Source organism: Myiozetetes cayanensis, unplaced genomic scaffold (genome assembly GCF_022539395.1).
Source record: "Myiozetetes cayanensis isolate MyiCay16 unplaced genomic scaffold, myiCay2020 scf5-8, whole genome shotgun sequence".
Classification (NCBI taxonomy): domain Eukaryota; kingdom Metazoa; phylum Chordata; class Aves; order Passeriformes; family Tyrannidae; genus Myiozetetes; species Myiozetetes cayanensis.
In genome coordinates, this window is record NW_026087742.1 from 64,946,247 (window position 1) to 64,970,536 (window position 24,290).

At 34.5% G+C, this 24,290-nt stretch overlaps 1 protein-coding gene across 6 annotated transcripts in view; it reads right to left on the minus strand.

The window, feature by feature from the left end:
- DACH1 (dachshund family transcription factor 1) overlaps positions 1-24,290 on the minus strand; it is a 350,977-nt gene that overhangs the window by 34,730 nt on the left and 291,957 nt on the right. For all 6 annotated transcript variants that reach the window (XM_050332379.1, XM_050332378.1, XM_050332376.1 and 3 more), the window contains 4 exons: positions 11,979-12,130; positions 6,738-6,885; positions 2,365-2,508; positions 1,829-1,897 (listed from right to left, as the gene is read on the minus strand). In XM_050332379.1, the coding sequence (XP_050188336.1) occupies positions 1,829-1,897; positions 2,365-2,508; positions 6,738-6,885; positions 11,979-12,130 (513 nt within the window). The remainder of the gene's footprint in view (positions 1-1,828; positions 1,898-2,364; positions 2,509-6,737; positions 6,886-11,978; positions 12,131-24,290) is intronic.

Below are 24,290 nucleotides of genomic sequence, written 5' to 3' on the forward strand. Positions count from 1 at the left end.
TAGTTTTGTTTTTAAGGTGTACCACGTTGGACATACAAATCAAGGAAAAATCATCCTTTCTGAGAATGTCTCCTGTAAATCCTTGATTTCATTTATTGCAAAAATGGAAGTACATGAAATGAGTAATAGTAGACACAGGACAGCTGGGAAAGAATGCATAATCACTGTTCAAAAGCTGAAGTGCTGTTCCTATGTAGCTTGGGATAAGTCCTTTAGAATACCTACTTTCAAAATTGTGTGGCTCATATTATAAATATCTAGTTTGTTATCTCAGCCCATAAGCAAAACTGAAGTTAATAGAACAGTGCTTTGACTACACTGAATACATTTGCCAAAAATGAAAATTATCCTGAAAAAACAGGTCCTTCATACTTGAAAGTTAAGCAATATGACATCTTAATCTGTCTATGACTCTATTTCCCAGCTATTAAATTGGAATACTCCAAACTTCACTTCCTTGCAGGAATTCTCTGAAGATTAAGTAGTTAATATTTGCAATGAGGACAAGTACTGCCGTGACTGGTGTAGCAGCATGGCCTCCCAAGAAATTAGAAGTCTGTCTTAGCACCAAACAAAATAATGAAATCTCTGGATTATAACAAAATGATATAATGACTGAATTCTTACCAAAAAAATTATGTCAAATGGTGCTTTCATTAAGGTATAAATTTTATGGGAAGGAAGGCAGGATTCTGCAATAACAAACCTCTTAACACGTACCCACTTCCCAGGCAACGTTTAATCTGGCATATTCCAACTTCTGTGTTATGGACTTTGCAGACATAGCTTGTCTTTGTTTCTATACATGTTTGTCTTTCATAGGAATTTACTGCCTCTTTAGTATTTGTTTATATGCTCAATCCACTGAAAGCTTCCTGACTTTTTTATTCTGTTGTTACAGCCTCCTTGTGGCACACCAGTAACAACTCCTTAGAAGTTAGAAAATGTGATTAAATAACACACAGAAGATGTCAAATGATACTGTTAGGATGATTGACTTCGAAATGCAAAATAAAGGCAATTGAGAGTGATTACTGGAGCTAATCATTTTAAGCTTGCCTGTGAAAAATGCGTCTTCATTTACAATTGAAAACAATTTCTATTTTTATTGTTTATTATTTGTGTAGGCACATTTAGCCTGTTGACAAGAATAGACATTATAATATAAATACTATCTTTAAAATTTGCTCTTTACTAATATCTTGATGTTTGCAATATATATATATATACATTTAGATTCATGGGGGAAGTAATATGGCTCTCTTTAGTATTTCATGTATAAATTTACTCAGCAGATTTGTTTTATTAAAATGTAAATAATGGGATGTGGTAAATGAAAAATCCAAGATGGGAATAAACAGCTTATTTATTGTTAATGGTCAGAGTAGCTTATTGAAACACACCTTTCAGTAACTGCCACTGACTATTAGCTATGAAATTCTCATCATGCCTTCAATGTTACCCATTAGGTTTAGCCATTTGTACAGTTACAAGCTCAAGATGTTTCAAATATACCTTTAAAAATACTGTTAAATCAAACTGCACATATTCACAAAAACTGTATTCAGCTTGTCTGAGATTCAACCCAATACTGCTTCAAATTAATTACTTTAATTGCTCTGTATAAACAGAAATGACCTATTAATTTAAAGAAAATCTATCAGCAGAGAATGTATTCTCTCTTATAAACAAGCAAGATGAACTTGACCTTGTTTGAACTTGTTTTGATGTGGCCCAGATGGTAGGCTACATGCTTGAATAGCAGTCTAAAGCTGAGGAAAAACTCATATACCAAGATCTAGATTTATAGCCTTTTGCAAATTCATACCTTGTATTGTCCTTTCAGCATCTGTTCTGCCCCCGCTGCGGTCAGCTTCTATCTCTGGGGTCAGAGAGTCTAGAAACATAGAAAGGTAAGACTGACATATATTTCATTTGATTCTTATAGCCCTTTTTACAACCTGTTACTCCAGTGCTGAATTACAATACAATCAACCTTTGTCAGTTTTTTTAATGCTGAACAATGACTGGAGGCCAGGACAATTTTTTGTTAGACTAGGAAGATTAATGAGCAATAGATTTTTCAAGCATAAAGGGGGGAGAAAAAGAGGAAGAAAAAAAAATTGACTTCTCAAGCTAATAATATAAAATTGTCCTAGTCTGAACATTCTCTCCAGTGAGTTTATTTGCACATACTATATAAAGTAACAAAGCAATAAAGAGAGAGGTATCACTTGAATGAAGGAAAGAAAAGAGATTTTCTTTTTTTTCCCCTCCTATCATGTTATAAATTTCAATATAACAAGATTCTTTTGGCACTTAAATTGAAAGTTAATGACACCGAGGCAAAAACTGGCTTCTTACCATTTAGGACCCTGAGACTGTCTGTTGAAGTAGCCTGTTTCAGTGTTTGTTCTGCTTGCTCTCGTCGTTTAGTCTCAAATTCAAGTGCTTCCTGCAATTTCCTCTTTGCCTTCTTTTCCTTCTTTAGTCTTTTCTGAATTATTGCTAGGAAAAGAAAATAACATCAGTGTACTCAGATTTGGATCTGAAACTTGGTTGCATGATTACCTACTAAGAGTCTTGAGAAATGCTACAACTGCAATAGTTCATATAAACTGATTAATTACACAGTACCAATTTAAATTACTTGAAATTTGCTGGAATCACCCTGGGATCTTCTAAGAGCTACTGTTCTAAACGACATTGATACTGTTCTATACAATATTGAAAATCAAGCAATAGTTCTTTTTTTATGAACAGCTGAGAATCTAAGAAAACCTCGGTACCAGCAATGAAATGCCCTTTTTGAATCATCTGGCGTAGACAAGCCTCTGCCCCTGAAGGTTAGGTAGTTTTTTGGAATTGAGTCCACCATTTCTATCTCCCATAGCACACAGTTAATACACACACGGTGATGGAGTTCTTGCCTGCCTGCAGCTTCTCTCACATAAGAGGGGGATCGGTCTGCTTGGGTGCCTGGGCAGCCCCCACCCTGCTATGATCCTCATTTCTTGGGGAAAAGCCCTGAGAGTTCTAACTCCCCTCCAAGCAGTGCTTCCTGCAAGCCATCTGACCTTTTACTGCCCACTCTCTTCCCTGTATTTATTTATTTTCCACATTTCCCTTTTATCTTTGGCTTTTCCCTTTCTTGCTTTCTGTCGGCTCCTGTCCCATCAGCCAGTTAACCTTGAAGAACTCACATCAAATCCTTCATGGTGCTGGATCTCCCAGTCAAGTACTTTGTCAAATGTGAGGGAAAATGTTAGTGAGGGAATTAGTATTTTAAAATTAAGCATATAAAGCCCTAATTTAGAAAAAAATGTTTTCCTTTTATCTCTTCTGTTCAAACTGTGTAAGGAAAATGATTGCAGGTTAGGATGGAATTTTTCCATCCTAAAGAAAATCACCATTTTCTTTTCTGTTACCAGTGACTTACAAGCACGACAGTAAGATTTGAGGATCCCTAACTAAAGAAAGGTATCACAGGTTATGTTCCTGATGAAAAAGGATAATGTGAGCCAATTTTTCTACTTCACAAACCCCAAAGTTAGACTCTAAAGGAATCATGTAAAGTTGCAGAGCATAGCATTATCTCCCCCAACACACCCCAATCCTTCTCACATAGTACATTTAGGGTTTTCATGGATGTGCACGTAAAAAGTTTATTTGTCCTAAGATCTTCCTGGATAATCCTTTCCTGGAGAGTCTGTTATTTTGACACTAACTAAAAATCAGCTACTTAACTGTTCACTAAAGAATTCATTACCTACATTAAAAGAATTATCCCTGCCAAACCCAGATAGTAGGTGATGCTAGGTTTGCATGCCAAGATTTATCTAGCCCTCTATCTCACTCCAAAGTAACTTCTGGTACATGCCTAGGGATGAATGCTGGAAAAGATAAAAACAAACTTCCACCAGTTCATAGTCCCCATGTACAGAAGACTGTGACTGTGGTATATTTCACAAAATGCAAACAATGAAACTTTTAAAGGGAACTGTCTTATTACTATTTAATTCATATGCTAAGAAGAACCACCTTTTGGTTGATCTTGGATATTTTGTCTTGCTACACAGAACTGTTCAGGCACAAAATTAACATAAGCACACATCCTGTAGTTAGAATAACTACATAATTTACATACAAGACTTTGGAATTTTAGTTCTTTCTCATTTTGTACTACACCAACTACTTCACAGGCTAATTACCTTATACCATCAAAGAACATCTAGCATCTATACAAAGACTAAACTAAATACATTTTGAATCATTGCAGGGTTTTAATGTTTTCATTATAAGTACTTTGAAAGTGATTGCAATAAATGAGAAGGAAACATATGTTGCTTTCTGAATTAAAATGTCATCATGGCTGACACATTGTAGATGTGACTACAGCAGTCAGAGCCAGAATTAGCAAGCCCTTACTGTGTAGCTGCTCACAGAAGAGATATTATCCTACTTTCACCAGTTGATGAGACACATCCTACAGCCTTAGGAATCACTGATTGGAATATTTACAAAGAAGGAAGGAAACAGTAAAGTAAATACTCAGCTCTATCGAACATACAGTAGCAGTAGTGAATTTAATGTTTCAAAAAAAGGCAAAAATATTGAGATGCAGCCACTAAAGAAAATGATATTTGACTTTTGTTAACATGATGAGCAAAAGATAGATAGATATTGCCTAATGCTGCAGATCCCATTCACCTAAGGGGTTGTGACCTGTATGTGAAACAGTGGCTTGTGTTCCTATGCTGTAGCTTTTAAGCGTATTTCAGTATTTTCATATGGCATCTCTTTGCTTCAGAGATATAGTACACTTCTCCCATTTTGTTCATGCTTCCATAAAGGCATGTGAAACTTTCTTTAAGAAACTTGCTATCTGGAAAACTAATAATAAAATATGCATTTTTCTACCTTTAATTGAAGAATAATTTCTCACAATAATTACAATCTGGTCTTATTTTTTTTCTCTCTTACATCAATTTGTTAATTTCAAAGAATAATCCATCACTTTTCTTTCTTTAGTACAGAAGTATCCACTGGCAGAGATAGTCATCCTTATTATATCTGCTTTGCTGCATACCACCAATAACTGTTCAAATCCATTCCTCTTTGGTCTCTTTTCCCAGTGCAGTATCATCGTTAGAGGGATACATATACAAAATCAGGTAATGCATCATGCTGAAATTGTTAATTATTTCAGCACCCTGAGCAAAATAAGGGACTATCCCATACTCTTTTCTGACAACTTTGAGTGAAACTCATTTTGCTAAATTTTAGCTACTTAAAACATATATGTCTAGTATAGTCTAGTCAACTATATTCCCTCTGGAGTTAAAGAGAAGAGAAACAAGTCTTCACAGTGCAGTTGATGTCACCTACCTATCTGAGAACAGGATATACAAATCTCTTTCTTTATTGACCAGAAAGGGAACTTCTATTCATGTAAATTAGGTTCTTAATTTTCAGATGGCAAAACTCAAGTAAAATCAGATGGTTCCCCCACAACCTTTCCTACTGTGCATGTGATTGCATAAATCATATATTCTAAATATATATTCTAAAAGAGAATATATATTTAAACAGTTGTGAGCAGGATGTAAAGAATAAACAAGCTCTTTTACCAAATTACTTTAGAAGTGTAAGTAGAACAATTGTACTGAGCAGAATGGACCAGCTGTGGACAAAGGGATGATTCACTGCACAGCTGTGATAATTGTTAATAGCAATTGTCTTAACAAATGTATTCTCAGAAGTTAAAAAAGGGTAATTAATAATGTGATAGTCCTACCTTTGAATGGGTCAAGGCATTAAATAGGATTACATTGTGTACTTACTGCTAGCATGTTAGTTAAAGGTATAATGACATTGGTTGTGAAACCAATTGTTCTTGGGATTCTCTATTTGGGTGGCTCCCAGAAAATTAAACAGGACAAGAAGAGAGTTGTAACTCTAGCCCTGCAAAAATACATATCTGACTTGTCATGGTCTCAGTTAAACAGCAAGAGAGTCCCAGAGAATACCCAGAAGTAATTAGACACTATTAAAGGGTGGGACGTACAGAGACAGAAAAATGAATGCATAAAGTAAGATGGGAACATGCTCATAAAGCAAACAGTTAAGGCAAACTATTGTAAACAGTCTCGCCTTTACCATCAATGACATTGCTTAAAAATCTTTAACAAGTATATGCTTTACAGTGGGCTGTTGTTAATGTCAGAAATGCTACTAATGCTCCTGCTTTATCAAGAAGAACCTTAACTGTTCCTTCTACAAATACACATTTTATCTACTATGCACTATAACAGGCTTATATATTACTATTATCTTTATATTTATCACTTATGCCTGAACATGCAACATAAGAACACTGACAAGAGTTCCTAAAAACTTACAGATTCTTAAATTGCATTAAGAAGCTTGTCCTTATTGGAAAGATCACAACCTGTAAAATTCTGTGACAGCACCTATGGTATTTATAATCGCTCTTTTTATTACTGATGTAACAAGCAATATTCACAAAAAAAATTGAGCAAAAGAAGGTCCTTGCTCCAAGTCTCATGAAGATCCTACAGAAAATCAGTAAGGTTATAAAACTTGCTTTGCAGTCAGCTGAGACACAACATGATGTAAGGGGGCTAAAGTTTTGATCAAACACAGGTGTTTGATAAAAAATTATTTTTCCTAAGGAAATAAATACCAAACTGTTTTTGTCTGCTTAATTAAAATACCTCTGTTCTTCTGCTCCACAGCCAACTGTTTTTCAAGTGTTTCCCTCAGTTCTCGTTCCCTGAAGAGCTCCATCTTCAGCTCTGTCTTTTCCAGTTGGACCTGTTTCTCTTGAGCTCTGGCATTGTCTATAGCAACCTTTAGTAGACCCTGTTCAAAGATAAAGTTGGATAATGTTTGAAACAATGTTAGAACAGGTGACATAATAACTAGCTAATGTTTTTTTTTTCCCCTGATAGTCATATGAGATACCAGAAATAAAATTATTATATCACAGGATCAAAGCCTCCCAATTATCAACACCAATTTTTAACTGGAATTAATTTTAACAGATGGACAAAAATCTGTAAAAAGTCACAAGTCAAGTTTTCCCAGAAAACGCAAACTCACATTTGACTGTGATATAATTAATGCGAAAAATATACAGGGATAGGTCTATTCCTTTCAAGAAAATTGAAAAAGAATTGGCAGTCTCACAATCACATCGTACACAGAATTTAACCTCTAGTCCAACTCAAGACAATGGAAACTAGCAAAGGGAGAAAGGCTCTTTTAAAGTCTTGCCATTTTTGTCCTCATAATTGTTAATTATTATTAATTTCAAATATTTTCATATTTCATAGAGTTTCCAAGAACGATAGGTACACTGGGATGCTAAGTAAAGGAGAGTCACAGAGCACGAAAATATCTCTGTTTAAAATGTCCATTACCTGGTCTTGGATAATTATCTCACAGTAGAGAATGAAATACAATCATCTCTCAATTTCTTGATGTGAGAAAAATTCTACCTTTTTTTCTGTTGTTATCGTATCAGGAAATAATAATTCAGACTATTCTAAAGTTCTCTTGTGAATTTCAACTTCACACTTTCTTCTTCTTTTGCAAGGAAATAGGATGATCCTGGCAGAGCTAACAGTGTAACAATAACAATAATAATAATAATAATAATAACTAGATAGTTAGGACAGGGTATGGAAATGGAAGGTGAAATGGAATTGAAATAAATGAACATGGAAAGGTCCTTTTAGATTTTCCAGAAGCCTGGCCACCAGGCTCTTAGGTCTACACATGAACCTCCTATTGAAGCTATCATAATAGAGCAGATAATTAAGCATGGATATGCATATATGAACCTCCAAGGATACAAAACTAACTCTCCTATATCCTAGGCAAGACTGCTGATAACTTAACCATAGAGATAATTTGACCCAACAGAGATTTAATTACTGATATAAAGCAAAACAATGCCAACAAGAGAGACTGAAGAGTACTCCCCAGTGGCTCTGTTAGGGAAGCAGTAAGCTAACAGATACAAGGTTCACACTCAAGAGCTGTAGTAATACAGACATGAAACCATGACCCCCCCCCCCACTTCAAAATAAGCTTCCTCACCCCTCAGGTACACTTTCTAAATTGTATTCTGGTCTTCATGTTTTTTTTTGTTGTTGTTTTTGTTTGTGGGGTTTTTGTTGGTTTTGGTTTTGGTTTGTTTCTTTGGGGTTTTTGTTGTTGCTGGGTTTTTGTTTGTTTGGTTGGTTTTTTAATATCTCTGGAAAAAAAATGGAAAAAGAAGCCTCACTTGAGAAATAGGAAAAGTATTTTTCATGAGTGTTACTCTGCACATTTATCCCACTTGTCTTCCCAATATCAATGACTACTTTAAAATTTTTGTCCTTCAAACTTCTCCTTTGGTTCTGATTTTGGAGCCTGTTATTTTCAGTATTCCTCATCCTTCTTCTTAACTAAATTGTTGTCTCGAGTGTTGTTTTATTCAGAGCTTTGCAGCTCTATTACATTTCAATCTAATAAAGTCCACAGAAGCTAAAAGATCTCAACACCTTCTGATTGCAAGGCACAGATGGTCACCAAAATGATATACACTACGTAAGTACAGAACCATGTTTGGAAATACGTTAACAATGGTAACACAATAAATGTCCTTACAAATATGTTTAAAGTTTTAGCAGTTTTCTTTCAAAGACAGATTGCTATTGTAAAATAGCTAAATCACAAAGGTATTTTGTGTTGAATGTCAAACCTGAATGACGGCTAAAGTAAAACAAAGAAAGCTAAATATAACGCTCTACATACATATGTAAAGCAAAATATAATCTGAAATATTTGAAAGCCTTTACAATCTATTTTGTAGAAGTTGATATTAATTTGAATTCTGTTCCTTTCCCCTGCCATATTCTTCTACACTGATACATTTGAAATACTAAAAAAATTGAAGCAGAAGTTGTTTATCAATATCTGCCTCTGGTTTATGCTATAGAATGTTTTAATCTCCTATTGAAAAGTGTATTGTCTAGTAAGTTTAAAGCTTCAAACACCCTCTCCCCAAATTCTTACAATCCATCCTGATTAACAATAAAATCAAGCTCCTAAAGCAACTGCCATCTTTACTCAATTCAACTACATTCATGTACATGTTTCTTCTTCATCAGGAACAAACAATTAGTAACAAATGAAAGAGATCATTACATCAAGTGCCCTTTTAGATAACCCCAATTAAAACTTTAGTTTAGCTGTATTTTAATTCTAAGATACCAAATTCTAATTTTCTGCTCTGATTGCTCTTGTTGACTTATCTTTGAAAGATGTACTCTCAGTGCAAAGCGTAGAGATTATTTAGCAAGATGCCAATGTTGGCATCACTTAATGTGTTGATTGGTTGTATTATCAGTAGCAGTTTAAAATAAATTACTATTAAACTATTATTGTCCTTGGCTGACAAAACACAATATTTTGGTGTTCTTTAAATATGAAACAATCATTATGAATAAACATGGAATATAACCCTAGAGTGTAACACTGATGTGTGTAATTTTATATTAAGAATTGCTGCAAAGTACGAAGCTGCTAAAAGCATATTACATTTTCTATTGAATTTCTGCACCACACTTCCTCCCCCAGCCTTTCCTTTTTTTATACTTGCTAACATAGCTAATGGTAATACATTACCTATTGCTGCTGATTATGTCTGAAAAATATTAGCTTTTTGGAGTCAAGATCCACTAGGGACTACTTATAAGCTACACAAAATTAAGTTTCATTTTTAGAAGTTAAATCAGTGCACATCAGTAGGCATGCAATGTGAAAAAAAATCTGCACTAGAGCCAAACTGATGCATATCAAAAGTGCTGTTGCTGCCAATGACAGCTCTAATGCAAAAACACTGAAACATTCAGTATCTCCCTTTATTCAATGCAGAAGGACCCGATAAAAACTAAAAGGTACAGTATCTAAAAAATCATCAGTGCCCCTTGGAACAGAAATAGCAATTTCAGAGTTGCATGAAACTCTATTAATTATTCCAGTGGATCAGCTGGAAAAGATTACACAAAATACAGTATGTCCACCTTGTATGTGCTATGGCTAATCCTCTAACCTGATATTAAATCAATATGCTGCCAATGACAATGTGAATTGTAGTGCAACACAGGACATCAACAAAACCAAAATATTTCCCTTTAGGGAAGGTCAGATGTTATGGAGGCTGGATAATGATAATTGTAGCAAACATGCTCAGGTTCCAGGTTTGGTTTTAATACAGAATGACTCTATCTGGAGCCAGGCTTTAAGCACAGCATGCCATTCTTCTCCTCAGTGTCACTCTTTTTATTTCAATGTAATGTTAAAAATAGACATTTTTTCTTCCCCTGAAGATTCATAAATCATTCTGGTTTGGTTTGTTTACTTTACTGTACTTGCTTTAGTAATTTCCACTTATAAATTCTTTAGAAACATACAAAATACAAAGCTGATATATGACTTTCTTCCTGTTCCTTCATGTATCCAAAAAAACCATCATGTTAAGGCAGTCTAATGGTCCTGCAGAAATTAAATATATATCAAATCTCAGTCTTAAAATCAGTAATTTCTATCGTTATTCTTAAATTATGCAAATAATGTGTTGCCTACTTTGAAAGGGTTGAAGGGTAAGGTATAAAGATCCTTCTCATTCTCACTGCATCTAGGTGTATGTTCCACCTAACTGAATTTAGTTAGCTACAGATTTATATGCGAGATCAAAATGACCTTAGTCTGACAGTCTACCCAGAAGATCATATCTTGTTTCCAACAAGTGCCCACATTGAGTGAAAAAAGAAAACTAGAAGAACAAGGTATGCACACAGTGAACCTCTCCTAGTCGCACCTCCTAGCTTCCAGAGGGTTGTAGCTCAGAGGCTTCCTTTTGCAATATTAACTATTCATGGTGAAAACACTTTCAAATAACATTGCTTCTCTTTTAGTCAGGAAAATATATATAATTTGTATGCTCTCACCATTAAAACTATCTAGTGAAAGGTTTTGTAAAAATATAAATATATAGTTAACGCCACAGGGTAAATTTTTAATATCCACTATTTGTAACTAACTAGTGTGAGAGACTGAAATGGTTTGTGGCTTAAACCATCAGCAGGATCTTTGCTAAGAATGGGCAGAGTGATTGCCCAGGTGCTGAGGGCATGCACATACAACACCTCAGGCTACAAGCTGTGTATTAAACAAGATGAGGAAAAGGCAAACCCTGTGAAGTGGGACCAAAAAAATTTCTTCATTCTAATATGAAACACCAACAACTTGGCTTTCAGCTTCATACTAGTGTATTCTTCAAATAATATTTGAATCCGGCTCTAATGTACACGCAACAGACATTGTGACTGCCAAATAGGAAGTTGTGGTGGTTTTAATCTAGGCCTTCCTTGGTTACCAGTTTGTAAAATTTGGTAATACTCTTTGAAATCTGTTCTTTGAAGACAGTACTTTAAGTGAAATGAGCTTATTTATAAAAGAAGTGCTTTTTGTAAATGCTTTTATGTTATAGCTTAACATATCATTTCCACCTTGGCACTCCAGCAATTTAAAATAACTATTTATTAAAGAACTGTTTCTCTATTTAGTAAATGAGATAAAGTTAAACAGTAAGATACATTTCATTAGCCTGTAATAAAAAGAGCATTGAAGACAAATGTTGTTAAACACATCAATGTAATTTACATCGAATTTTCTGCTGTGGTTTAATATACAATCTGTATTTTTATGTGCTGTATCTGACAGCTTCTAAATTCATTTGTTTGCCGTTGTTCCTTTAAAACCTAAATTACTAGAAAGTTTCAGTAAATGAGTTGATCCAAATAATCTTATGAACTGATTAAGCTAGAATGGTTTTATTAATTCAGACAAATCTGCAACTGGCTCCTCTCCATCCTTTTAAGCTGATCTACAAAAAGGCCTACCTGGATGTTAGTCAGAAGGGTCTCTATGGAGGACAATCCATCAGGGAATAGAAAAGGAGATGGAAAACCCGGAGGTAGTGGCTGCCCATGCCCAGTTAGAGAAAGTTTGTCAAGGCTGTCTCTTGCGGTTGGTGTGGAGAGCGGGGTCTCATCTGTATGTGATTGAAACAAAAATATAGAACAAGTTACGCTTGTCTGTTTTTATTAGACCTCAGTAATGGCTTCCCTAGTGGTTTCCAGAACATTTATTGCAAATTGGTTCCTGCTATCAGGAGAAAATGCTTTCTGCTGAATTTTCTTTAATGAAAAAGCTGTGGAGATACAACAAGATAACATTAATGAGTAACTTTATAAGCCTTTTAAATGCAGTCTCTAATGAGACTGAGTTTACAGTGCCATAGAATCTTTTTAAAACAAATATTATCTCACATATACTTGTGATAATATATTCAGGCTGACTTTATGGGCACCTTCCCAATTATCTCATTTTAGTTTGTGTTCTATTTGGATTGACAATAGAAGATTTTCTAGCATGACATATATTTTGTATATGAGAAGTCTTTGAATGAGAGGCTTCCCATATAATTAACCCTTCCCACTCTTAATGGTTTCACTTACAGCTCAGAAGACTTTGCAACACCAAGAGAAACTACAGCTCCTCAATACATTTTTCATCAAGAAAGTACACCTGATTCCCACAATTAAAACATGCTCTGAACAATACATGAAATTAACAGTATGGTAACAATCACTGGCCTAATTTTTTTAAGCACGGACATCTTCTAACAATTAGTGTTAAACTCCTTAGTGGGATTTTTGTCACAATCAGATCTGATCAGTTCTGACATCACAACGGAAAAAAACTCCCACAGCTTGAAGACTGCTAAGATTAAAGATTCACAGATAATCTGTGAATGGATTAAGAAATGGAGGGGGGGGGAAAAAAGAAAACCCTCATGATTAATAGAAACTTCAATACCCTGGTTGGGGTTTTTGGGGGAGTGGATTTTTTTGTGTTCTGTGGGGTTTTTTGTTTGGTTGGCTTATATTTTTTTTACTTGCTGAAATATTTTTAGATTACTGTTGATATGATACAGAAATTTAGGTCAATTTCTTTGCACCAGATGTTAACCTGAATTTGTCAAAAGGAAAACTACCTGTACATATATAGAGATACATATATGCATACATACCCTTCTTACAAGGGCTCAGTCATTAACTCACACATATTGACATATCTCAGTACAATACAAGGACATCAGACTCTAGGTACTATGCAGATCTTTGCACAGCTATTTGACTACAAAGGAGTTTGTCAGACTTGCTTTTTTTGCATTTGGGCTATGATAGTTGTAAAATATATATGTTTTGGCATAGTTTATATTCTTTTTATTTATTTAATTATAGTTTCAATAGTAATTGTATTTCCCTATTTATTCTGTCTTGTACACTAGAATTGTATATAAAAGTTGATGGTCGTTGCCTAAAAAGAGCTTTCTCTTTTTATACTGAGTGCAGTATTGTCCTAAGTGGACAATAGTCTAGGCCCATGAAAATTAAAATAAGCAGTAACAAATGGTTAGGCTTTGATAACCTCAGGACAAGAAAACCATAATTCAAAGTCCCAGTTTATTGCAACAGTCCCCATCACCATTACTCCAGAAGGAAGCAATCTCTATCAACCATGCTCAGGCGCAGATTTCTTGCCCCATCTCCTCACCAGCTCTGCCATGTTGGCCAGTATTTACAGAGCTGAAGTAAAAGCCTCTCTCACAAATACCAAAATAGGAATTTGGATATCTGCTTCTGGGCTGGTCCCATTAAACTCTTTCTATAGTCAGTGGAAAGAAGCAGATACCATCACTTTAAGATACAAGTCCATCTGAACTCTCACAGGCACCTGCTGCAGGACAAAGCAAATCTTTCTCTACAAGTATCTTTTGACTGTAAGAGAAGCCTAAGAGGACTACCTCAGAGGAAAAGATCTGCTTTTGGTGAGATCATTCCTAACATGGATGCTGTTCTTCCTACTTCACCATGGCTCAGGCTGAGAGTAGTTTGTACAAGAAGTAAGACCCTGTTCCATATCCCCTATTTGTCCCAATTCATGTCAAAATGACTCTCATAAAGTCATCATTTGAAAGCTTTCCCAGGTAAGTTTACTGAAAAGAGTTCATGTTGACCAAGGAAAGCTTCAACACATTCAGAATCATAAAGGATTTTTTCAGCTATATTTAAGTTTCCCAGTCATGTTGCAAAGTGCCTGGAAAAATATTGGCTCTAGATTACTGAACCATTTCCTATCTACCTTACTAAGATTCAAAGCAGGCTCTGAAAAATGTACTTTGTCGATGTATCTGCTGTCCTTGTGCTACCCCACAGCAGCATGGATAGCTCTGTAGTAATTTTGTAGTAACATACTAAAATTTGGCCCTAAATACAGTTTTCTTCTTTCCAATTTTTATAATATTAAAGAAATATTCAATACTTCATTAGAAATAATAAATTAGGTATTCCTGGGTATTGAAAACTAGCTTAGTTCAACCTCTCAAATCCTATTCTAGTGTGAAAAATCATTACCAAATGTTTTTTCCAAACTGCTGTTATAATTGTTATGCTTTCATTAATCAAAAGAAACGAGCCAAAACTTAAACAAAGCTGGCTAGACAACAGACTGATAAACACTACACAATATTACTGCATAGCTGAAAACCTTTTTTTTCTCTGCTGCAAATATGGCTTTCCCGAATGATTTCTACCCAAAATTTAAAAAAAAAAAAAAAAAAAAAAAAGGGGGGGAGGAAAGAAAATAAAAAATTGAAAAGCCTCTTCCATGTTACGTCACTAAGCTTTTTGGCTAAAGATTTCTTTATATCAGTGGTTCCAGTGAACGTATTGCTCTTGCATGGTATAGCAAGAAAGAGTGGAATCACTAGTATGCATAGTGAAGTTGATTCATACAAAAGAAAAGAAATGACTGGAAAGATGTCATTTTCCTCTAGGTTTGTTAGCAAAATGGAGCAAGGACCTCTAATACTTTCTAAGACTACTTGGAATCTTACTGATATTTTAGGTCTCAAACGATCATAATATTTTAATATTTTTATATATTACATAAAACTGACCCACTTCAAAATTCCATAAGCCTTAATTAATTAAAAAACTGTTCTTCCATGCAATTGCTGAGATACAGAAAGCTCTAACACAGGCCTTGTTATAGAATTTAAACAAGGGATCAATTTTTTTTACTCTATTATTACTTTATAAGTTATTTAATGCTAAGCCTGCTGTACTTTGTGCATGCTCAAAATGTGAAGTTTGCAAAGATTTTTTTAAAAATGTGTGGTATGGTTTTGCAATAGGCAAAGTAACTCAGAAAAGGTTAGAACGATATGAATTCAAAATAGCATCCAAACTCTTATGTTACAATAAATAACAGAAACAAATTTACACTGAAGAGTAAGACTGGGGAGATGAACTTACTGTGAACTTATTTTAATGAAACATCAACTCAGAAAACAAAGTCAAACTAATGTGACTTTGTTTTCTTGATGTCCCATGTGAAATAAACTTTGAGTGTGAGTATGTTTGAAACAGAGCAAATGTACATATTATACACAGGAAGCACGGATATTTGTGGATGTGAGATAAGCGATGATTGAGGGAATCTTGAAAAAATGCATATTAAAGAAAAACCACATTGTAAACACAGCCAATTAAAACATAACCACATATCTTAGTAGCAAAATAATATGACCTCTAGCCTTTAAAACATTTAAAAATATTTCATTGCTGCACAAATCCTCTTTTCTCAATAGGATGAAATATCTTCATTTCCATTAGCCTAACATCTTTTAAACTGCTGCAGAGAAACTACTAATGTCCCTCTTAACCTATTAGCAGAGCAATGCTGCAAAATGATGAGCCCTTGCTGGGAAACAGAGATTTGGCATTTTCAGTCTAAACACATCAAAGGAAGTGTTGGAAGACAAGTCAGGGCAAAAGGGGAAATAGGGTCGGCCTACAACTCCATTGTCAGAGTGGGGAGCACAACAATGAAAAGAAAGGGGGGAAAAAAAGGAAGAACAAAGAAGTGTTCAGGCCTGCCTTGGCTTGTGCTGGGAACTGAGATGTTATAAATTAACAAATAAACAAGGATAGGACAAGCTGTTATCCAAACCTCCACAGTGTCTGGGCAGAGATGAATATGTGTCCTGACATATGAACTAAATCACCATAACAGACAAGTCTGAATGCAACACATATCTTTAAAATATTTGTAAATGCTACAACGACTACATCCACTGTTCCTTAATTTCCAAAATTCACCTGGTTTTATTCAAACCAGATTTTATCTGTAAACATCATCTGGCTTGGGCCAAATGTAACAAACATATTTCACTGTGTTTGGTTTGTTGCCATTGTATTTTATTCTTTCACCCGATAACATGGAAACAGACATCCTGGAAGCTGTGACAGCTATTTAAACAATAATAGATGAATAGAGGTAGCTATTCTCTTGTCTTTATTTCTAAAAGCAAGTACGATAAGTTCAGACTGGTCACCAATCACACTGGAGAATATTGATATTGCCAGGATTTGAAAGCAAGTCATAATAGCTGACTCAAAAAAACCCCCAAAAAACAAAACAAAACAAAACCAAAAAAAACCCCCACCACCCGATACAGATTATTGCCATTCTGTAATCATTTAATGTTTTTTTTTTGTAATGCATCTTGATGCTTTTCTGTTCTCTGTGAAATATTTCACGTGTATTTGTTCCTAACACAGGCTCGCTCTTACCATTTGAATGATGAAAGAGGATTCTGTTTCCACTTTTTACTACCATAAATCTAGTGCATACATTTTTTTCTACATCGTAGAAACAATATATTCCATTTACCTTAATATGATTTTGGCTTATGTTGTCAAACACTCTTCAGTACAAAGCTTTATATTTCACCTTTTCAGAGTTAGAAATTTAAAGTGTCAGAAGCTCTTCTATTTCAATTGAACTTCAATTGTGGATTTCTATTAACACAAAAGAACAAGTGGTCCTGTGTCCTGAACTGAAATGATTACTAACTTCAGGTAGATTTAAAATAAATAAATAAATAAATAAATAAATAAATAAATAAATAAATAAATAAATAAATAAAATCCTCTTGCCCAATTCCCATATCATTTGGCTGCTTTATAGATTTGGTCATTCAAGATTCACCCTGCCTGTAACTGAGGGCATTGCAAGTTAACTGTGAAAGATGTTACGAACTGTAAAAGGAATGTATTGAAACAAACTCTTAGAAAAAATTTTTTTTCAATCTACAGTTTATGATCTTCTTTTTATATTAACAACCGTTCTCCAGGACACCCAAATACTCTGAAATTAAAACATTTGTAACTGTGGCAGCTGGAAATCAAGGGGGAAAATAAAATATTCAAATAGACTGACTCACTGGTTGTTGTTTCTGTAACACTTCAAAGTGGCTGGTGCTCTCACAGTTAATAATACCATTGCAAATGCTGTCCACTGAGTTCTGTTTTTTGGCTTGGTATGTTTGACTGAGGATTTTGGGAATAGTAACTCACCACTAATGAAATATGACTAGAAGATTAAAAGCCTACATGGAAAGGATCACAGCTACTGAGAATATGTTTCTTGGATGTGTACATTATGCACAACAGCTTTGTATCTGATGCAGTTCCATATATTTGTGCAAGTAGGTCTCATGCATCTATCTATCAAGTGTACTATTATGGGCCATTTTTGTAAGTTATATGGCTTTGAAATATACCCATCCTCACTTGACATAAAGGACTACACAGAAATAAAGGGGCATAAGAACTTAATTTTATTTATGTCCATTTTGGAGATAGGTTGAGAAGCAGGACTTTCCCACCAACAGTAAGATTCACACTTACTAACAACTCTATCAGATTTTAACTTTTGAAAACACAGTATTTTAACTTGACGGTTTCCTTTTTGGAAAAGGGTTTCAATTAATAAACTTCCAGCATTCTTTAATCCTTTTAAAGAACCTGCCATCTCTACAGATCATTTTTCACTGCTGAACAGGATCACTGATCATACTGCAGTTGGAGTTGTCTCCATAATGGCAAATTAGAGCCAGATGGAGAATCACCTGTTGAACACAACATTTGGGACCTCTCCTTCTCCAGGGTTCAGTGATATTCCTTTTATGTTGATACATTTTAAGCTAATTTATCTATAAGCACAGAGGAAAAAAAAAAGGAATGTATTGCTGGCTGAAAAAAGACATGGAAAACTGGAAATGGAGATGACTTGACAAGGAGTCAGAGTAATCAGGAAGTGAGGGAACAGGAAAGTTAAGTAAATAGGAGAGAAGGACACTCAAGGTGGCCAAATACTTTGGAAAGGGATAATACAATTGGGATTATGAGGTGAAGGAGGGGAGAAGAAAGAGTGCTCAGGAGCAAGAAATTTACACTGAATCAGTAAGATATAAACAAAACAGACAAACTGTTGTTTTTTAAGACAACATATTTCGTTGTTTTTATAGATCACATATTTTGGTTTTCTTAAGGAATTACTGGTATAAGATTTCTATAAAATAATGGAAAGAGTTGGCAAAATATATCCAAAAAGCAAAAATGTAATTAGTGGTGACGTTCCAGCTGTGAGGATTTCTTCAGGCTTTTTGGACTAGATCAAGTGTAGTGTATTCTTAATTTTACATGTCCCTAGGAGGGCCTCAGAGTCAATCAGCGCAACTTATCTAATTTTCTCTTTCAATAAAAGGATTATTTTAATAACCTTTATCTTATTTAGCAGCCTATTACTGAATAGGGCTGGGTCAAGCAGTTTGGCTGATTTATTTATTCTAAGGATTTCACAATATTTCAGAATAAATTATCATTCCCTTTTTTAAACAAAGGTATTTCACCATACAATGGAATGTTAAAATATCCATGGTCTTTCTATTCTATGTACTTTGGCATAATAACACAAAATATGGTTTCTCTATCCCCATAATAAAATTCTATTTACTCACAGAATTTTTTGCACAATTTTTTAAAGTGCATTGAATGATCAAGAAAGGAACAAATGAGATATTCAGAGAATGATTCTGTATATATCTAAAAATCATAAAACATATGTATCTTGGACTCTTGATAATAAATTACATTCATTAACTCTGAAGAAATTAGGAAATTAAATTCCTGAAGAAGAAATGATGGTTAAAGGTATGCTAAATATTTTTATTTAATTTTTATCAATGTATTAATATAAAAACAAGGCACTTTATAATACTATAACCTGCATTTCTTAATTATAAGAACTATGCCCATTATTTCTTTTTTGAAGATCCTTAAATGCCACTGGCAGGAACTGGATGCAGAGTAAAGCTATATATGCTTTGGATGCTGAAAAAAATATAAATTCATTTTACCAGTTCATGTCAAACATCCCAATTAGTACTCTGCTAACTCCACTCCACCAGGCAGGCCATACTGAGTGCTAAAAATAATGTTTCTTGGCTTCGTAGCAATTCTATGAGAACGGCTTACATGCATATGTGTACGTGGAGGGTTGTGCAAATACACCTCTCTATAGGTTCCCAAGTCACTCTCTGCTTCTTGTACAGTCATGTTGAGGGGTGTTCACGATCATCTATATAGTAAAGGGATATCTGGGTAGGAAATCAAAACCCACCCTTCATAATACTAGCTATTTAATCTCCTTTAATGCACTGGCTCAGAATTTGGGTCCCTCATGTAGGAGGACTGATCATACATCCACCTTTCCTAAATGTATGCAGAATCAAAAGATCAAGCCAAGTATTTTCAGCTAAGGCTAAATTCCTGATTAAAATCAAACTTCGAATTAGGGATTGGACTTTACGACTGCATAATGAATATATTGTACACTAAATCTCTCATTTTCAAAATTATGGACATAAATATGCCCATCTCAACTGATAAAAGCACTATACGAGGCAATACATCCACAGTATGCATATTTATTTTGTGCTGCCTGTTCCTCCCTCTAACTGCCTCCCTACGGCTACTGCAAAGTGCAGAGGAAAAAACACTACACAATGGAAAAATTGCATTTTGCTAGACTTTAGTGGATCGTTTCAATGGTCACATGATTTGTATTAAAAATCCTCTAGACATGTTTCGTGAAAGTTGAAAAACATCTATTATTTGGGGATTTAAGATGATTTAAAATTAAGGAATATTAACAATATTAGAACAGCATTTCTCTTTTCTACGCATAACAGTAGTAAGAAGGGAGTTCTTGATAAGAGCACAGCTGGTAACTTGTAATTCTCTGAAGATGAAGGTTTTATGTTAATACCTGGAACTGCACTGTATTCACACTGTTTTTATTGGTCTGTGTTCAGTTAATAATTCCAGTATTCATTCTCTTCAGGAAAAATAAAAAAGAAATCAACGTTTTCAAGAAGTCCATATCTAGCTGTGTTGCAATTATGGGGGACTAAGTATTAATGCTCCTGCTACCTTGTCACATGGCCCATGTTTCTGGTAATCTGCTGACAGCATGAATCAGATGCCCAAACAGAAAATGAATGTATGGTAATGTGTCTGAGCAACACTCATCAGCTGTCACTCATTCAGCAACCCATAACCTGTCCCATACCCTCATCCCCCCAGTGCTGGCAAGCAGATGAGGTTGACCAGGCATGCTTGGCATCTGCTGCAAAGTGGCAGCACAGAAGTCAACAGTACTGCATTTCACAAATAAATATGTCAGAGAAGTTCAACAGAGAAGATAAAAGAGGTTTAAACACTTCAAATTTATGGCAGCTTATACTGGTCTTCTGTCCCAATAGAAAAATATTTATCTGTTCAGAATATGGAAAACTGGATCTATTTATTAATGTAAGTGTTTTGTATAACTGAATATTCATACAGAATACCATCACGTTTCTTCTTACAGTAACATGAAAAAATATTTTACTTTAGATAAATACATAAAATGTTCAGTGACAGTGCTTTTTGCAGAAACTCAGTATTTAAAAACATGTATACTCATATTCTTTTCACTTTCCTGTAAGATCCTATTAATTGCCCATGATTTTAATACATTCTTTAACAAAAAGAATTAGCATAAATAACCAATTACCTCTAATAAAGGCATTTACAGTACATGAACCCATGAAGACCAGTGAATAAGATGACCAGTCCAAAAACGCATAGCAAGACAGAAACATATTAAGAAAAGATGTTCCTGAGCTTTTGCCTTGCCAAAATTCCCACCTCAGATGCATTGCCAAAGATGCCAATAAAATAAATCAGAAATCAAGTCAGATGGACTGAACTGACACAACTGTATGGGGCTACTGGGTAACAGGTTCAGAAATCCATGAACATGCAAGGAAAAGCTTCAAATGCTTTGGAAATGTAGGAGAAGAAACCTTGCTTTGAAAATAAAGTACCTAGGGGACTGTGTTGGTCCAGCCCTGCAGTCACGCTTCTGAGAGCTTAAGGGAACAGGTGTTTTATCAGCAATAGTTCAACAGCATCTAGTCTTTGCTTAAGTACCCAAATGACAATACACACTTCTTACAGAAATATGTGATCTACTAACTCCAAGATCTTAACTCTTCTCACCCCTAAGACCTCAGTTGTTGCTGAAAACAAAAGGATATCAAGCATTCCATTTTGACAAATTGTCCCCAGGAAGGGTACGAAATGAGTGAGCTGTTTTAGTATCATGAAGCAGTGAATCAGTATATCACCTAGGCTTCCTTATTTTTGGGGCTAAAACCCCCACATTTGCATAAGAGAGTACATTTAACTCACTTTTTAAAATTATTTCACAATATTTTTTTTAAGAGATATAATAAACATCCTTAACGTGTCTATCTATGGAATGGTTCCACTACTCAGATGCAAATGTTGTAGACAATAATTGATGTACACAGTTTGGATTATACGGTTATGATATCCTAATAGAAATTTGGCTGTCTGCCTAGGGGAATTCAATATGAGCTTCATAGTCTATAGCATTGGAAACAGTCCTTTACAATATTATAGCCACATTTCTCAAACCATTGCCTATAGATTATATCCTAATATCTGATTTTCATAGAAATCCATAATAATAAACAAAATCCCTAAACCCCAGAGTGCTCAGAAACAAAACTCAGAATGAAAAGTTAAGTATTTTTACATATGATATGATTTCTCTTGAAATCCACTCATCAAATGTCTGCAACAAGCTGCCAGAATGTGTCCATTAGTGGTATTTCTATGGCATTCACTAGCTTCATGCTCACTGATAGAATAAAATGTAGAAGTTTTACCTCTAATGTTTTCTGCTCCATTTAAGGCAACCACTTGAAAGTGAGATTTGGCTTGCATGTGTCTTCATGTCTTGGAATATGTAATTTATGCTAATATATCAGAATACATATTAGAGAAGACAAAAAAATATCCTTTATGTATTTATGCATTATGGGTCACATTCTGCACTGATTTAAGAAGATAAAAAATAGTTTCAAGTCATCATGTAACATGGATCAGTTCGGTTTACATTAAATACAGAAAATTAAGGTACCTTACATAGCAAACATGTCATATACTTGCTGGTAAATTAAAATCTTTTCTGGGATCCAGTTTAAAACATCCATGCAAATTAAATATTTCATTCAAGCTTTTATCTATATCATATCATAACATCAAGGAAATATGTGTTGCAACTCCACTATAGAGACAAATCTCCTTACTAATTCTGTTTCAAATTTCTGTAAATGTTTCAATGTTTATGCCAATAACGTAATTGAAAAATTATTTATTTCAATCCTTAAGCCACTATAAATGCTATGTAATAGAAGCAAAATACAAATCGTAAGAGTAGTTCAAAGGCTCTCTATGACTTTACCATAATTTATGTGTGTGATAACTGTAAATAAACAAAACCAGAATCAAAAGATCTTTACCATTATGGTACTGTGAACACAGTTACTGCCTAAACAAACTGAAACAAATTGCACAAGCTTTATTATCTCAGCCTGATGATCTCATTATACGTTTAAGGATAATACTTTTATTCAGTATTCCAATAACAGGTTGGCTTTTAGCCCAGCTAGTAGAAAAAGCAAGAGCTGCAAGAGGAAATGACGACCATGCATGGTTTTGTGAACTGCTGCACCCAGAAAATTTAAGACAAGCAAGTCACAACAAATTCAGTGATCTTTTTGCTCAGTTTTTTAAAGGAAGTCAGAGCTACTGATGAAGTTTGCTTATTTATCAAAATTTTAATGTAATGAGTTCACAAGATAAAATACAAATTCTTCTTTAACTATTATTATTTTCAGAATCACTTTCCTTTGTCTTTTTTTTGTCCTAGCTGGTCTCCAAGTCAGCTTATCCTACTGTTTCCTACACTTTTTCCTTACATCTCGAACATTTTTCTCAGTAACACATTGTTTCTAAAGTGTCTTTGCTTCAGTAGTTTCTTCCCCTTCCAAGACATGAAGAGATTAGTCTGCTTGTTGAAATTTCAAGACCAGAGAAGAAAAAAAATACAGTTAGAGAAAAGGAAAAGAGTGTGACAGAAATCTGAAGGGACAAATCAGCCTAAATCATCTTTCTGTTCGCACAATGAAACAGATCTTGACTTCTTTTCTCCTTTTTCATTTTCATATGTACATCTCTGAAAACAAGATCTAAATCGTTAGGAAAACAGGTAAAAAAGTGTAACAAGGTCTTAAAAAAAAAATCTTTAATTTATGCTCCATTTTCATTTTCCTTTATTTTGATATAATAATAACTGAGTGATCCTGACCAGACTTTTCCTTTTTTGGGCGGGAAAAAAAAAAATTCAAAACAATACAGATATGTTTATATGGGAATGTGTAGAAAGGTTCAACATTGGCTCCACTGATCTGAAATACGAGCATTTTACTATACTACTTTACTATGTCTTTGGTTTATAAAAGAAGACACCACTATGTAACATCACACTCTTCACAGAGGGAATAAAGTTGAATAAATGATCTTATGCTATCCTTAATCTCAATTCCCCAAAAGATTAAGAACACAGAAGACATTTCTAAATCCAGGACTTGCCTCACAACTCTTAAAAAGTGTGCTAAATTTGTGTTACAGGTTAAGAACAGGAGGGAAAAGAAATCCAGGGGAGTGTATTCAGAAAAACCTTGCTTTAACCCTATCACTATTTTTGGATGTTCTGTCTTTGTACAGCATTAAGGGTGGTATGGTACATTCCCATTATACAACAGATGTTAAATGCAATGTAAAAAAGTCAGTTATAAATGATTGATGATCCTCCTTACT